This window comes from Asterias rubens, chromosome 9, assembly GCF_902459465.1.
Source record: "Asterias rubens chromosome 9, eAstRub1.3, whole genome shotgun sequence".
Classification (NCBI taxonomy): domain Eukaryota; kingdom Metazoa; phylum Echinodermata; class Asteroidea; order Forcipulatida; family Asteriidae; genus Asterias; species Asterias rubens.
Genome location: NC_047070.1, coordinates 16,660,131 through 16,676,685, shown reverse-complemented (window position 1 = coordinate 16,676,685; position 16,555 = coordinate 16,660,131). Strand labels below are relative to the sequence as shown.

The 16,555-nt window shown below is 40.5% G+C and overlaps 1 protein-coding gene across 1 annotated transcript; it reads left to right on the top strand.

Annotated features, from left to right (window-relative positions):
- Positions 1 to 1,510: 1,510 nt before the first annotated feature.
- On the top strand, positions 1,511 to 15,769 carry LOC117295114. Its single transcript, XM_033777681.1, has 23 exons — positions 1,511 to 1,986; positions 2,350 to 2,458; positions 2,686 to 2,835; positions 3,707 to 3,829; positions 4,527 to 4,643; positions 5,096 to 5,283; positions 5,595 to 5,746; positions 6,019 to 6,188; positions 6,340 to 6,387; positions 6,663 to 6,800; positions 7,242 to 7,367; positions 7,886 to 7,999; positions 8,640 to 8,833; positions 9,191 to 9,351; positions 9,834 to 10,012; positions 10,590 to 10,637; positions 11,239 to 11,379; positions 11,638 to 11,769; positions 12,089 to 12,217; positions 12,727 to 12,917; positions 13,511 to 13,671; positions 14,381 to 14,562; positions 14,860 to 15,769. The coding sequence occupies exons 2-23, from the start codon at positions 2,359 to 2,361 to the stop codon at positions 14,919 to 14,921; spliced, it is 3,006 nt and encodes a 1,001-aa protein (XP_033633572.1). The 5' UTR covers positions 1,511 to 1,986; positions 2,350 to 2,358; the 3' UTR covers positions 14,922 to 15,769.
- Positions 15,770 to 16,555: the final 786 nt, after the last annotated feature.

Below are 16,555 nucleotides of genomic sequence, written 5' to 3'. Positions count from 1 at the left end.
TGACGGAATATAGACCAGGCTGTCTGTGAATGTTCCATTGCAAACTAACTACGCATCAACGCCCTCATTCAATGTTTCATGAATGATTCTCCTCTGGTAAAAGTGAAGATATTTTCACATCACAAACTGCTGTACCTCTGGATTAACATGCCGGTGTCAGATGCAATTGTGTCCGCCATGCAAATAATGTCCGCTCCGGACACTTTTGCATATGCAATCGTGTCCGGGGCTATGCAAAAACCGTCCGGTGGACATGTACTTGACTGTACATGTATGTGCGTGCGTTTGCGAGCGTGCATGCACTGAACCTAACGTTTTTATATTTACGTATTTTATGATTGCAGCGAATACCCAACGGCCGAACATTTCCATTCATGACATGCACTTTAATAGCTTGTAAAAAAAATGGTGAATGTGTTCCATCGACCAAGGGCGTTTAATTTAATGCAAGGACGGTTGTGCACGGGAGCGGACACAACTGCATATGCAATTGTGTCCGGGCGAACACAATTGCATTATGCAGCAGCGTCCGGGCGGACACAATTGCATATGTACAAACCGTCCAGCGGACATTATTGCATATGCAATTATGTCCTCCGGATAGTATTGCACAGAGGACATAATTGCATGCGACACCCGCGTGGCTGAAGGTAATGCCCCACCCCCGGAAATTCAGTGCTCCTGTGAGGGCAGGGGATTATCTGTGTGCCGCCCCCCCCCCCCCCCCCCCCCGGAGAGTCAGTCCGCCATAATTATGGCAAACCGTGTACAAATTAATCATGATAACGCACTCTTGGAATCATCCTCCTCCAGCCCATTTCCCATAAGGTACACAGAACCTCGGGCGGACAGAATTCCCTGAGACGACCCCCCCCCCCCCCACACACAGACTCAGTGTACAAACTTCTTCTGAAAGAGCGACCTGAATTGAATCAGCAGTGCATACAGCCCATCATTATGGAGAGACAGAATCTCCCGAGAAACAGGTCTCAGGGAATTCTATCTATTGAGATTCTGTCCCCCATAATATGGGAAATATGGGCTGTAGGAGGATGATTCAAAAGAGGGCACTAGTATCAGAAGAAGTTATGGGGGACATAATTTCCGGGGGGTGATGGGGGCAGGGTGGGCAGAGTCTTCTGCTACACCGGCACTTTACGTCTCCAGTTTGTCAATAGATGTTTTCACCCCCTTGAAAAAACGTCATAGTAAATATACCGTTATCTTGCTCGCCATTTGGGAATACACTGTACAGCGACCCCCAAAAATAAAGGCGAACTAAACATGCAGCACAACCCAGATTGTTGCGATGACATTGGGTGAACTGGGTCGGGGCCGGGATCTAGATTTACCCGGTCAAACAACCTAGCAGCTGTAGAAATTCTCGGTAAAACCCACAGACGCCAGGAGGTACCCAAGCCACATCGAACATACCATCATGTCAATAACATTTAGCGGTATGCCGGGGCACAACAAAATGAATCCCGGGAGAAACTGAAAAGCAGAATCTGATTCCTATAACCCCCGCTGACCGACTTTAAATGACTTTAACACTCTCATTCTTGGAGTTTTCCACTCTCAGTTCACCAATAAGTATTATTTTTGTTTTGGTAGCCACTCGCACAACATGAAACAGTTCACATTGAGTTCGCATCTCAGAAAGAATGTTCCCACCCCTGAGTTCCTGTGGTTTCTTTTTGACCAACAGGAGGAAGTTCGAATGATATATTTGGGGCAAGTTTAACGACGGCTGGTGACAGGTGTCTTAGAAGTTCAGTCACAGATCCATCTCAGGAGAAACATTGTTGCCGTTAAAATTTTATGAACAGGGCAGCATTCTTGTTGCGAGCAGCAAAGAGGGAGCCACAACCAGGGAAAGAGAGTGATGTCCGGACGGGAGGCTAGAAACCACTCCACGTGAAAGATTCAGCTAGCTCGTGCGTCGGACATTATTTTTATCGAGGACTCACTCACGGATTCTTGAAAGTATGTTGAGACATTATCAAACTTAGAATTTATGTATAAAAAACATACATTCTATATACATATGATTGTGGTACAAAGCTTATCTTTTTCAAGGATACTTACGGATAGTTACGGAACCTCAGCTCTGAGGTTAGGCAATATAGAAAATATATCTATGGTTAGACTTTGTCTATTTGTGTCCCCTTGAAGTGTAACACAAGTTCTCAAATTTCATAATTTGTAAAGCTAAAAAGGTGAACACTGTTATCAAAACGCACAAGACCTTCGCAAATGCAACTTATACATGAACCACTGTCTCTCGAGGAAAAGCTCAAAAAGATGTCGACAACTAATGCAGTTATGTTTGTCTGTTTGACTTTTCAGGAACTAGAGATGAATGTCTTAAGTATGCGTTTGTTATTGACTTGCATGTTTGTGGCCGTTTGTGGGTGTCAGGAAGGAGCCGTCGATCCCGATGGGTCCTCTCAGACCGGTAAGAAAAAACATCTCGGAATATATAGAATACATCTTAGCTTTTAAAATTCCAACTATATACTAATGTTTACAAAAAAACATAAATACTGATAGGCAGCAAGCGAGAAGGCTGTGAGATGCGCCCAATCCTGGCCAAACATTTGAAGAAAGAGTAGATGGTGGTCTCGAAAGAAGAAGACCAGAATACTCATGAGCAATTTACTTTCTAATTTCTCTTTCCTGCAGCTGTCGAGGATGCTTGTGATGATGATCTCTACACCGTCTTAGACGATGAACGGAGGAATTCCGGTTTCTCTTCTATGCATGTGGTGTCCACCGAGCTTCTCAGTGACCACTCCTTGCAAGAAGGATGGTATAGATTCATGGGAAATGCAGGTAAATATTATTTTCATAACATTTCACTTAGACGAACAAGAAGCCGATAATCACCAACGTCAGATTTTGTGTCACTTTCTGTACGTTTCAGCATGGAGCAAAACATACTGCTCCTTGGTTTTTAGGCCTGAGTAAAGATGGGTAACAGTTTATTTAAACAATGGAGTTACACTGAATGCATCTTTGATTTCTTTGTTTCATGTCACTTGATCAAGGGTCAGCTTAAACAAACACACTACACATCGTGAAACTGTGTCTGTAATAACAATGATAAGATTATTGAAATACTATTGTGCATTTTTGTTTTACGAATTGGGAATCCATAAAAACAAGATTTTAGGGGCATGTTTTTATATTCAAACGGACTGAGTGGAAAACTCAAGTTCAAAGTTACCACATCAATTATTTCTTTATTATGTTGTCACATGTTTTGGCATGCTATTAAATCAAGGCACATCACGATCTTGATTCAACTCCTTTTGGCCACTCTAGCGTCATTTGAGTTTACCCGATGTTAAACCCTGTTTGAAGCCACACTATAACTGAATCTAGAGGTCGCTTTGTTCATCTCGGCCCAATTGTAGTCCCCAGGGCCTCTTAAATGTTCACTGTCCCTGTAAAGTGTGTCAAGATTTGTGGTTTTTAACCTATCGTATCCTAATCCACTCAGCAAAACAGCTCAACTCTTTATTTGTTTTTATCTCGGCCGTTGTATTTTACCGAACGAAAACACAGAGGTTATCGCAGGTGATCTTTAAAGGTGATTCTTTTAAGTGCATTGTAAAATCAATCCCATAGAATCACAGAATGCGAATAAAAAATTTCTTTATAAATTATTATTAAAATGAAAAAATTCTAATATCATAAACAGGTACCCGGATGCCCACTGAGTGCGTTCCGATGGGAATGTGTGCAACCCGGTACCCGGTTTGGATGGACGGCCGGTTACCAGCGAATAGGAACAATGCAGTAGTAACTGGTTGCATTAACACTGGTAATTTATTTAGTAATTTCAAAGCAAATGTATAGTATGATAAACAGCTAGTTTCCAAAAATAAACACAGCCTTTAAGGGGCAAAATGTTGCTAGGTCTAGGTTCGCACCCAGGGGATATTTAAACTTACCCAAAAATGCAAAACACATGTGGTAAATAAATTGCCGAAACATTTACTCCCAGTAGAGGGAAATGGGAACAAATTAATCAAAATGGTATGTGGAAATAGAATCTGTATTTGGCATGACACTATTTATTTTGGCAGGATATAAAACTACTTATTATTTGGGGGGGGGGGGGGGGTCAATCAGGTCCCTTGCGCCGCCCCCACCCCCTGCACACCTCACCCAACACCACGCACCCACACATGCTTTTGTCGACCCCGTATACATTGGGGATTTGTCTTTGTTTTTTGACCTATTGTTTAGACTCACAATTTTACCACAATCTATATTTGCTTTGATGAAGGGAATTCCACGTTTACAGGAGATTATATTACCCGCCTAAATTATATCCTCCTGAAAAGATATTGGCTAAAAATAATTTAGGGAGATTGTCAACTAGGGCTAAGATAGTTCAGTTGGTAGCGCGCCGGTATGTTAATACGGGGGTCGATGGTTCAAGTGTAGATCCAGTCAATTTGTTCTTTGTTCAACCCCAAACTTGTAACCTTTATCTTGGTGTATTTTTCTATTAGAGGAAGATGGATGTTGCAACGTGAGGATTAGGATAGTGGTTCGTAACTGTGGGGCGTTCTACATCTACTACCTACCCAGACTTCCACGTTGCGTCCGTCCTGCAGCGTTCTGTACAGGTCGGTTCAATCTCATCAGCATCTATTAGGCTGAGTTCATCCAGTGTAGGATGCAGCCCTCGTGTAAATGCCATTACTTTATATTTCTTGCAGTTCTGGTCCATGTTGCTCCTGCATATACCCTGATGCCATCTCTCCATCTTCTTCTCTGTCTACCTCCTTTCCTTTTCCATATCCTTGGTTGTCAATCTGTTGTTCCTGTTCTTCTGGCACTGCGTCCAGCCCATCTCCATTTAGCTTATTTTATTGTCCTTTTCAATCCAATTCATTTCAATTCAATAAAGACGCACTTAGAAACAAAATGAGTTTGTCAGAATAAAGAGCTGAACAAAGGAGCTCGGGTCCACGATAGGCGGCCATGATACCATTTGGTGTCAATGCCATGGTGTCAATTTTAACACCCCGTTTTTGCAGTGTATGTGTTTGATTTTTCGTAATTTCTGGTCTTTTAGACAGTGGACCTTGGTTGATGGTTTTTAAGGCCATGGCTGGTATCTCCGAACCAGACCCGTACGATCTGTGGACCAGCGAAGAGGCTCTCAATGAGAACATACCGGAGGCTGCGGTCATTGGGACAGGTTACCAGGGACATTTCAAGAGCATGTTGGTGAAAGACTGGAACTCCTTGAATATTGCTGAGGTAAACACCCCGATCCTCACATCACAAGCAAAGAAGAAAGTATAAGGAGTGAAAAGATAGAAGACCAAAAAAAGACGTTAGAACGGACTCAAGTAATCGCAATGACGGATTGTGAACCCGTTTAATCGATTGTGAATCCGTCATAATTGATTGTGAATCCGTAATAATCGACTGTGAATATGTAATAATTGATTGTGAATTCGTTATAACTGATCAAGAATTCGTCATTACGGTTTATTGAGAATCCGTGATTATAACGGAGTGCGATTGTGAACTCGTAATAACAGAGTGTAAATTCGTTATAACCACAGGTTCGGGTTTCCTTGTACTCGGCTGGGATTGAAGTTCTTCGGATCGTCTTCGATGGGTCCGGTACAGATAAGACATCATGGTTCGATGGTGACAAGGTTCTATCCAGCCCGTATAAGGATCTCAATGCATCTGTCAAATCCATCCATGCTGAGTAAGTAAAAACAACAGTTGAAATGTAATAGCGAACAGAGTAGTGTAAGGTTTACACAGTCAAGGAAAATGATTGAGGCCCATTTGATGAGCCGATGCCAGCCAGTGTAGCAATTAACCTATGGACAGACAAAGATAATGTAAACGGACAAACATTGGACGTATACGAATAAAGGAACAATTTACAAACAACAACGCTTAATTAACTAGACTAAGCATGTTAATGTTTAAAAAACATTTTGTTTTTGTTTGTCCATTTCTTGTTGTCTGAAGTCATTTGAACTATCGCTTCATGATGATGCGTACGGCACTGTATGACTGTTGGAACGCAAATGGTTGGTTTCTGATGATCGCCTCGCCTGGTGGATGCAGCTGGGAGAACGATAGTCCCTTCCCGATGTTCAAATACAGTAGAACTAACGCGGCAACTATCTGGGATTTAGGTAGGACATTTTGGATTTTTTCTGTGTGAACTGTCGCCTTAAAGGCACTGGACACTAATGTTATTACTCAAAATAATTGTTAGCATAAAAACTTATTTGGCAACGAGCAAAGGGGAGCTGTTGATAGTATAAAACATTGATTTGATTTCAGAGCAAGTTGGGGAGGCGGATGAACTGGCGATTTTTATGAAGACAGAAGGTAGGCAAAACATCTCTCAAAAGGGACTCCATTTTAAACGAGTTCAATAGTTTCACATGTTCCTGTACACTGGAGATTAATATGTTTTAGATTTGTGCTCGTTTTCTGGAAGATTTGTTTGTAGTTTCATTAGTTTGTAGTTTTTATTTTCAAAATGTTTTTATTTTTTTAGTTTATAAATTAAACTAAACTTTATAGAAGCACCGTCACTTTTCTTTTCGCATATGTCTATAGCTCTTCATTTATTATTTGTTTGTTTATTTGTTGATCTGCAGAAGCTCCTGTTTGTAGAAAGAAGAGTTATCAGGTCTTGGATAACCGAGAGCGAGGAGTGAATTGGAGAGGGAGTGGAGACCCGGTGGTGGACGACACACAACTCGCACCCGGCTGGTACAGATTCGACAGTCCTGCTGGTAAACCACTCACATAAACAGAAATACTCTGAATGAACCATTCAATTTTGATAATAAAAAATATATATAAAAATAAAAAATGGTAGCAGCAACAACAACATCACGAGCAGCAGCGGCGGCGGCAGCAGCAGCAGTGACGACGACGACAACAACAACAACGACATCAACTACAACAATATCAACAACAACAACTTTCTTGTTTGTGTTTCCATATTTTTAGTTTCCTAGAATGCCCATAACTGCATTTCAGAGAGAAATGTTTCACAGGAAATTTTGTAAGCTTTCAGACTAAAAAAAACATTTTTTTATCCTTCATAGTTTACTTCAACATTTTATTATAACGCATAAAATGCTCAGCATTAACTTATTTCCCCGAACTGACATTGACAAATGACATTTCAATATAATTTAATGTATATTTTCGTAATTTGGTAATTTTAGGTGAAGAAATTACTCATTACTGTCAGAATATTGGCTCCTGTGGGACACGGTACCCAATTTGGCTATTGGATGTACAGTACACTGAATCCGGCGAGACTGTTAAAGGAATAATGTGCGTCAACACAGGTAGGTATCAATCTGAATTTGTTTTAATCAGAAAGAATCGTATCCAACAATAACTTGACCAAAAAAGGACCAAGCCAAATTCGCGTGGGTGAGCATCGAACTTAAGCTCTGGTGTATTGCATAGTGTGGGTTCGAGTCCCCGTCGCGACACTTGTGTCCTTAACTTAACAGAGACACTTAATAACCATTCTCTCGTCCTTCGGATGGGACATACAGGTGTAGGTCCCAAGTGTCACAAAGAGAATGGGTTCGCCCCGGTGTGTCTAGCAGTGCGTTTAGCTTTAATCATGATTTGAAGGCTACCACTAAAAAGGAAAAAGAAGAAGAGGAAGAAGGCTTTGATCTGAGTTTGGATTTGAACCGGGGTTCACAGTGATTACTATTTCAGGCCCAACGGGACTGATCCGGGTCAGCCGGGTCATATCTGACCCGGAAGTGGGTCACATTTGACCCGGATGTGTTTAGAAAGTAATTTAACACATTCCGTCATGCGCACTTGCTATTCTCTTCTCTAACAGATGATCCAGGCTGTTGTAACATCAAGATCATGGTGCTTGTACGTAACTGTGGTGGATTCTACATTTACCGCTTGCCTCAACTCAACACAGACCAGCCTGCTGGTTACTGCACTGGTAAGTGGGACCCTTGCTCACGCCAACTTAAGGGACACTTTCCACAACGGAACAATGAATCATTTGCAAGTTCAAGCCAAGTCACAAGTCAGTGCTGAAAGTTACGAGTCGGGTCACATTTATAACAAAAATAGCGACTCGAAGCCGACACGAGTCCAAGTCACTTGACTCGAGTCCACAACTCTGCATAGTATACCCCATAGGGTATTTCTTTATAAAAGTGTGGGTGATTTAGGGGACCTTTAGGTAAAGTCATAGATTGGTATAAATCCTCAAATTATTTACCAAACAACTTTAGGTGAGAAGCAACTGTTGATATTATAAACAATGTTGAGAAAAGATTCCCTTCCAAGTAACATGGTTTTGATAATTTCACCCCAAGAACATTTGAATCTGAGATGCGGTTGGTACTCACAGTCACCTTGCTAAACGTTGGTGGATTCACAGCTTTTTGTCATGACATTTTGCGTTTGTTTTCTTATCAAGTAAACACTGTGTTCAGCTCAAATTATCACATGTCACTTTTGTTCTTTCTTCTAAATAAAATGTTCTCTGAATCGTCACTAAGTAACAAAAGCCAATCTATAAAACAACCTTTACAAACAAAAGAACACATTCTGGTTTCCTCCTATAAAAATAGGATTCATTGAGTGGGATCTTGTAATGAAAGGAGTCTCGTTACCAGACGTGTACCATAACAACATCTACAAGCTGTGGGCATCTAACCAATCAGTGAATGCGGACGTCCCCGAGGCTCAGCTATTGGACACCTCGTTCCCAGAACCGTTCAAGAGCAGCCTCGTCAACAACTGGCACCAGATGGACGTCCAACAGGTGGGTACAGCTAATTCAATGGGACCAATGTGACAAAATAATAACGGCAGTATCTGTGGTAAGCAACATTGCCTACCAACTTCTACAAAACAAGTTGTCCCTAGTCATAGCTGCATTCGAATCCTTCTTTCGGAAAAGGTTATTGTTTAGGTTAATGGCCTAAACAAGGTAACTTAACGGTAGCCTTGTATCTGACGTCACACGATGAGGGAAGCTTTCAACCATCATTATCTTTCAACCGTGTAAGTTTAATGTAAATCTGAGGGCTTTTGTGTTTTAAGTCGCACAAAAAAAGGTACCCAAACCATTTAATACACTGAAAGATTAACTTTTTGAGTTTACTTTATTTTCTCGTAGATCCGCTTATCACTTTATAAGAATGGTCGTGAGGTACGGCGATTCATATTTAACGGTGTGGGATCGGATCGCTTCAACTGGTTCTCGCGAGATCGTATCATCGAGACGCCGTACACCGACATGACATCGAACACCACATACACACAGTTCACCATGGGCAGGTATTACAAATTTTGACTCAATATTGGTCATCGAAGTTGCAAGAGAATAATAAAAGAAAACAACCCTTGTTGCACAATTTTGACTGCTTTCGGATGCATAACAAATGCTTCAGGCCCGAAGACTTTTAGAAGATTCAAAATTAGTGAGAAATTACTTCTTTCTGATTTCAGAGTGAGCCGTTTCTCACAATGCTTTATACTATCAACAGCTCTCCATTACTCATATTTACCAAGTCAGTGTTTTTGCTAACAGTTATTTTGAGTAATGACCAACCAGTGCCTTTGAATGAACTCATTTGCGTTAACCTGACACCTGAATCAAATTGCCCCACCTTATCAGTATCTCTTTACCCTACGTTTCCTTACCACACTCTATAATATGTGAATTCCTCTTTGCTAAAAACACCCACCACAACGACTCGAAAGCAGACTAAACAATAAGCTCAATAATTTCCTTCCTGCAACATTTCTCATTCCAACAGCAAAGATTCCCGGCAGTTTTTCATCAACAGTGTGGACGGAATTGAAGGTGATTTTTGCTCTAAGGCTGAGGGCTGGCTAGCCGTGTCATCCAGTTCAAATGACTGCCTCTCCACCCACGGCGATCGTCAGCAGAGTTTCCTGTACAGCGCCCGGGATACCTCAGTCCGCTGGGCAAGTGGTGCGAGCTATTATAATGCTACACTCACAAAACTCCCGGGTCAAAACTGACCTTGTTTTTTCATACTCACTATGGAGACTGAGAACAGAACAGAAAATGAAAAACAAGGGGACTGCATAGGGGGATTCTAATGACTGGGTTGCTCAACAAGGAATTGTGTGTACAAATATGGGAGGGTCTTAAGTACAGGGACAGAGGAAAGAACAAAAGATGTCTCCAATGGACCTGCATGGGTCGATTTCACAAAGAACTTTAGGCTGTAGTCATAGGAAATAAAACTCTAGTCCTAAGTTAGGACGAGAGTAACTCGTCCTAACTCGAGATAAGACCAGCGTTAAATCTCATTGAATTCCCCTGACCCATTAAAGGGACAGTGTTACCCACAATCTGAGTCAAGATAATCCGGAAATGGGTCAACCTGATGTAAAATCTGACATCAAATCCCATTGTTAACCAGTTTCCATGCTGTCAGCTTGGAGTTGATATGGTAATTGTGTTTATTTAAATCTAGAGAATGCTCTTCCAGAAAACAATGATGTAAACATTTTATGTTATCTGGTTCTTGATTTCTCCGCAGGTTTGGTTGAAAGTGCCGATGTGATTGCGATCTTCATCAAATCTCCATGTAAGAGACACGTCCTATTTTCGAATTGGATTCTATTCCCAACGCTCTTTCTTAGATCAAAACAGGAAGAGAGAATTTTACTATTATTATCATTATTGGTCTATTAAAAATCAAACATAGCAGCCAAAAGGCTGAATTGTGTTTATGGTTACCAATATAAATATTCATTCAAACATCAAAAACCAGCAAATATACAATAAGAGATTACAAAAATAGAGTAGATTTGAATATAAAATAAAAAAAACTGTAAGCAGACACAATAAAAATATATACACAATGAAAACAAGAAGACTGCAATGAAGACATTTCAGTTATTTAATTTAAAGATGTGTGAAGAAAACCCCAGAGAACTATTCCAGAATAAACCAAGGCAGTCAAGTAGGGAATGTAAACACAATTCACATAGTGCCCTCGCCGGGATTCGAACTGGGGTCCCCGAGGCCGGAGCAAGGCGAGGCAAGACCAACCTGCATCCGCTCTAAGATAAGAACATATACATACGTAACTTTATGACCTATCTTTGTTCTCCCATTGTTTGTAAATTTCTTTTGGTAGACTTCAACAGTTTCTATTTTTTGTCATGGTTTTTTTTTCATAACAGTGCTGATTAACCCCTGTAGAGACCGGAGTCATGTTGTCTTGACTGATATTAGGAGAGGCCGTGATATGAGAAACTACAACGGGCGATCATTAAGTGATCAGAGTATCAGACCCGGCTGGTATCGCTTCACTGACACCAAAGGTCTGAAAATATTATTAGGTTGAAATAAATGAAAGGGTGCAGTATTAGTACTTAGTTTATTATCGGGTCAAATCCAAATGACATACAATGACATGTATAATTTTACAACACACATTGCACACGGCATGCATACAACCGAAAGTAGGCCTAAGCTTTTAATAATGTGTTTCGATTGGTCCGAGGTGAAAACAAGTCTGAATATGTTTTTCTGTCATTGCATTCGCTTATGTTCATTCTGTCTGACCAAACTTTTTTAAGGAGAACCTCTGGATATGCCTACAAGCTGTGTGGAGCTGGATCACTGCGGTACCCGTTACCCAATATGGGTTGACGACAAGTTACCAGACCGACCAGGAGCACGCGTTCCTCTAGAAGGGTGCATCAACACAGGTAGCTGAACAATTGCATTAGTGGGTTCGAACCCCTTCTGAGTAATATGCATGTGGGTCACATGATGACTCGAGGGAAGTACTGAGTATTCTGTGCTTAACACACGCCGGTGTAATCATGGGGTAAATCAAAAGAAAATTTCTCTTAAAGAATAAAACAATTATGTTTACCCTTATTTAAAAAAATTTTAAGAGGGTACTATAAAAAAAAAATGTTCGCCGTGCGGACGACAGAATCCCCGGGGAACAGAATGTCCTGCCACACTTCTACTTTAATGAGTCCTCGTTTATTTTTGTTTATTTTCTTCTTTCTGGATCAGAGGAAGATGGATGTTGTAACATCAGACTTGCCTTGGGAGCACTGCACTGTGGAGATTACATTGTTTACGCCCTCAACCAGGTGCCATCGGAGGGAGAGGACGAACATAAATACTACGGATATTGTACAGGTCCGGTTCCTTAAAAACAGACCCTTTTCCTTGAAAATACTTATGCAAATTGCATGCGCACCAAAACCACTTAGGCGTAGTCTGTTTTAGACTGTAAAAAGAAACATCACACTTTTCGTTAATTTTCAAAATAACTTTAACCTTGACAGTAATGTAAATCATGGCGTTTGAGTGTTTATTATTGCCAGACCATCACCTTTACACGAGTAAACCTTAGCTTAACATTAAATTGTATGTGTATTTGGTAACAAAATTGATGTAGACCTAATATATGTTTCAAGGCCAATTTTCAACAAATATTCGTTCAAGTTTAAACTCCGGCTCCATGACCTTCGTTCGAAAATGAATACTCCGTCGCATCGGCATTGAATTGTCAAAATGAGTTATTCAAATTCATAAAGTCGCAAAGAATGTGTGAAATTGAATGTGTTTTTATTAAACATGTTTGTTTGCCTGAAAATGAATGGAAAACCATATGTATTTATATTTGATATGATTTTTTCGCACAGAGTCTGACAATTGGGAGATGGTGTTCAAGCTCACGGACGGATTCCAAGCTCTTTCAAACAACAAACAATTATGGCGGCAACAATTCTCGCTGAACACTGACATCCCACCCGCGCGTAAGCTTGATAAATCCTTTCCAGGGAACTACAAGACTGGTCACGTTAGGTTGTGGGAAGAACTGAATATTGATAAGGTGAATATATGAATATTGATCACTAATCATATGCACTCAGGGCAGTGCACTCGTGGACAAAGATGGAGAACTATCAAAATATTGATACCGGGTTCCCTTATTTTTTTGAAGGAGTTCACTAGTTAAAAACCTTAATTCAGGGCTGGCGACCCTCGTCATGTCACTTGTTATTTATTTCACTGTTTTCTCCAACGTGCACTGCTCTGGTTGAGCCAAAGTCCTTGATGTTCTAGAATGGACTATTCCAAATTATCTAAGAAGGGTAGTGGGAGTCAGGTCCCATTATTGTGTTCGTGTGCGGGGTTTCTTTTGAGGAGCTGATTTTTCTCACTCATATAGGCCCACTTGGGCAAACATAAAGTACTATGTTCTGCTCTTGGGGGCCAGCGGAGCTCTGTCCCCCTCGACCCTGCATGGACGACGCGGTTCTTGGGCATACGACACAGCCTGGACTAGTAGGCTTCAAGATGTTTTGCTGACAGCCTGTGCCGGTCTATGGAATCTAACAATGTCAGTTGTTTTCCTTACTTCTAGTAAATTCTTTGTTCAACCCCCCAAATAATGATTTTTTTTGTTAAATTATTGCCCATCAGGTAAAGCTGTCTGTATACAAGGATGAGATGGAGACGATTTGCCTCATCTTCGATGGGGAGGGCACGGACAGCCTCAGCTGGTTCTCCCAAGAGAATCTCATCTTCTCACCCTGGAGTGATCTGACTAAAGAGTCAGAGTGCAACGTCTTCTCAATTGAAGGGTAAGTAGAAGTTGGATATGGGATATGAGGCATTGCATGGTGAGGTATAGGTTTTTTGTAACACCTCGTGTTGCCATATTGTATAGATTATGCTCTTTTTTTTGAGAAGCTGTCTTGCTTTTGTTTTACTACTCGTAGAGATATTTTCGGAATACGTGGGTCTTCTTATTTCTGAAAAGACCTGTCCTGATTTAAGTATAAGTTGACAATGTTTATTAATTTTTTTTTTTTTTTACCCATACACCGATGTGTGTTAGCACTGTATACTCAGTACTTTCCCGAGTCCTGTGAAAAAATATCACAGGCATGTTACTCGGGTGGGATTCGAACCCACGACCCTTGCAATTCTAGAGCAGTGTCTTACCAACTAGACTACCGAGATTGCCCGGCAGCTAGAGGCAGTTCGAATCCTATGTTTTGGCAGCGGGTACCGCAATGATATAATAGATGTTAAATTTGCATCGGGGATAAAGAATATTAATTTTGGTTTTTTACCCATACACCGACAATGTTTGATTTATTCTTAGCCCAATGCGATTTGAACCCTGGGCATGTGCTTAAGCAGCATACAACAAAAGAGTCTAGTATATTCTCCTGAAGACGACCAGGGCACACTGATCGAAACGTCAAGTTATTAAACACATTGATTCTTCTCAGTGTATGTACATGGCCTCTCGTTACAACACGACTACCCTCTTTGTTGATGCAGGCAATACACGCCCGAAGCCCTTGGAACAAGACGTTGGCTCATCAATAAGAAGTTGAGTCCGTGTGTAGGTGGAAGCGAGGGGTGGCTGATGATCATCGCTGATAGTGGGTTCCTTTGTTCATTCAAGAGAACTCCACAGATCCTATTCTCCAACACTACCATTGCTGAACCCTGGAGTTCAGGTAGGGTCCTAAGTAGTATTTTAATACATGCTATTTACTGCTCTTAATTGCTAGTATCTACTTATTATTAATTTGACAATAGTCTTGGGTGCTCCATTACAAATAGGCATTTTCCTTCTCTCGGATGACACCACCCCATTCATACATATTGTTCAATTTGGGACTCAACTTGTGTATAACTTGGTTTAGTCTGTTTTGTTAAGTCTATCGCCTTGTATATTATGAATTACGGAAGAAGAAAAAAAATGCTGTACAGTTCAAGATAACAAATGCGTTTTAAAATTGTTGTTTCTCCAGGATCCTTGGAAAAGGGCGACTTCGTAACCATCTTCATCTCAACGAAGAAGAGGCCCACCTAATAGTATAATCACATCAGAACATTATAGACACGGACACAACATAATGGTAAATGGCCGCCGATCGTGGACCCTCCATTGTTCACTTGTCACGTCGATGACGTCATGCGCACAAGACCTTAGTTTGAAGTGATTCATACGCACATACGTACCAAAGACCTCGAAATTGAATATGTGTTTTTGTGTGTGTTTTTTTCTGCAGAATGTGCTATGTTATTATTATGCACTCACAAAAGTGTTACTGTTTAAGAAGTATCATGTATGACAATCTTATAATATTAAAGATGCCAGGTCCGATTTTTGGCTGATTTCGATTCAAATTATTTAAATTTCGAGAGATCATAGATTCAAGAAAATTATAAGCTGTCGTTTAAAGGTATTGTCAAACTTTAGTAATGACCATGCCATTGTTTTTTTTTTTTTTTTTTTTCCCTTCTTTAAAAGCATGCAAAATGGCAATTGTAGTAAGAATTCTACGAAATCTGTAAAAAAAAACGAAAACGTTTGAAACTGAAAAAAAAGATTCAGTCATAATCGTTCACCCAGCCCTAGATTTTTGAGGGGTGTCCAAATTTTCGCAAAGGTAAACAATTGCTTAGAAAAATGTATTTCGGCGAAATCGGACCATGCAACTTTATTACTGTGGAGCATTTTGATTAGAACCTGTACTTCTTATATTGAATCATTCGTTTTAATAGTCGCTTTTAAGTCAAATGTTTATAGGCCTTGTTCTTTGTATTAGTGCGTTATGAAAATATAACAAAATACCCGGGTAGTGTTTTACCACTGTGCATTTGTTATAATAAAAACACTAATACAACAAAATAGTTAGAAATAATAATGTAGCTGCGTTTCTGGCTCATTTTGTTAGTCCCTGTTGTATATTCAGGGCCCAATTTCATAAAGCTGTTTAACGGATATATATGAAGAGTAGGGGCAGCAGTCGCAACAATGTAAACTTTATGGAATGTTGGCTGCTAACCTGCTTTTGCTAAGCAAGATTTTCCTTGTCTGAGAGGGCTTTTGTTCTTACAGGCTTTGTGAATTGATCACAAACTCGTCAAATACTCGCGTACTGGTGTGTTCGAGCATTGCGAATAGATCGCTCAATCCACCGTGGTACAACCATTTTATAATGCAACGGGTTTTAACTGCACCATAGCTGCTTAACACTTGAATTTAAATTGTGTTTGCCTTACTATTCTCATTAGGTCTATAATGAGTTTTATTTCACGAGCTGGAATGGCATTGACACGCTGGCGAAGTATACTGCGCAATTATGAGGAAATATCTTCCTTTCATCCATTTCTAAGAAATTAGTCTTGGTTCACGTAACAATGAAATTTTCTGTACACTCTTATCATTACTCGAATCGACCCAGCATAAATTTCAGAGTACACGCAATCCTTAATATTGTAAGTATAGAACAACCCCACTTCATTATTCGCAGCTTCGAAAATATTATCAGACGGCTATGTCGTCTTATAATTGGCCTTAATCATAATAAGATGATTCAAATCAACGTACCCAAATGAATGCAGTCTCGCGCGCATTTTACAAAAACTTTATTGTGAATGGCGAGCCCCCCCCCCCCCCCCCCCAGTTATTAGGCACTGTTTATTAAACTAAAACCTTGC

Excerpts from the sequence above, each read along its gene's own strand:
- LOC117295114 (XM_033777681.1), top strand. The coding sequence starts at position 2,359 with ATGAATGTCTTAAGTATGCGTTTGTTATTGACTTGCATGTTTGTGGCC. Across the intron at positions 4,644-5,095 it reads TCCTGCAGCGTTCTGTACAG|ACAGTGGACCTTGGTTGATG; the intron begins GTCGGTTCAATC and ends CTGGTCTTTTAG. Across the intron at positions 11,380-11,637 it reads TCGCTTCACTGACACCAAAG|GAGAACCTCTGGATATGCCT; the intron begins GTCTGAAAATAT and ends AACTTTTTTAAG.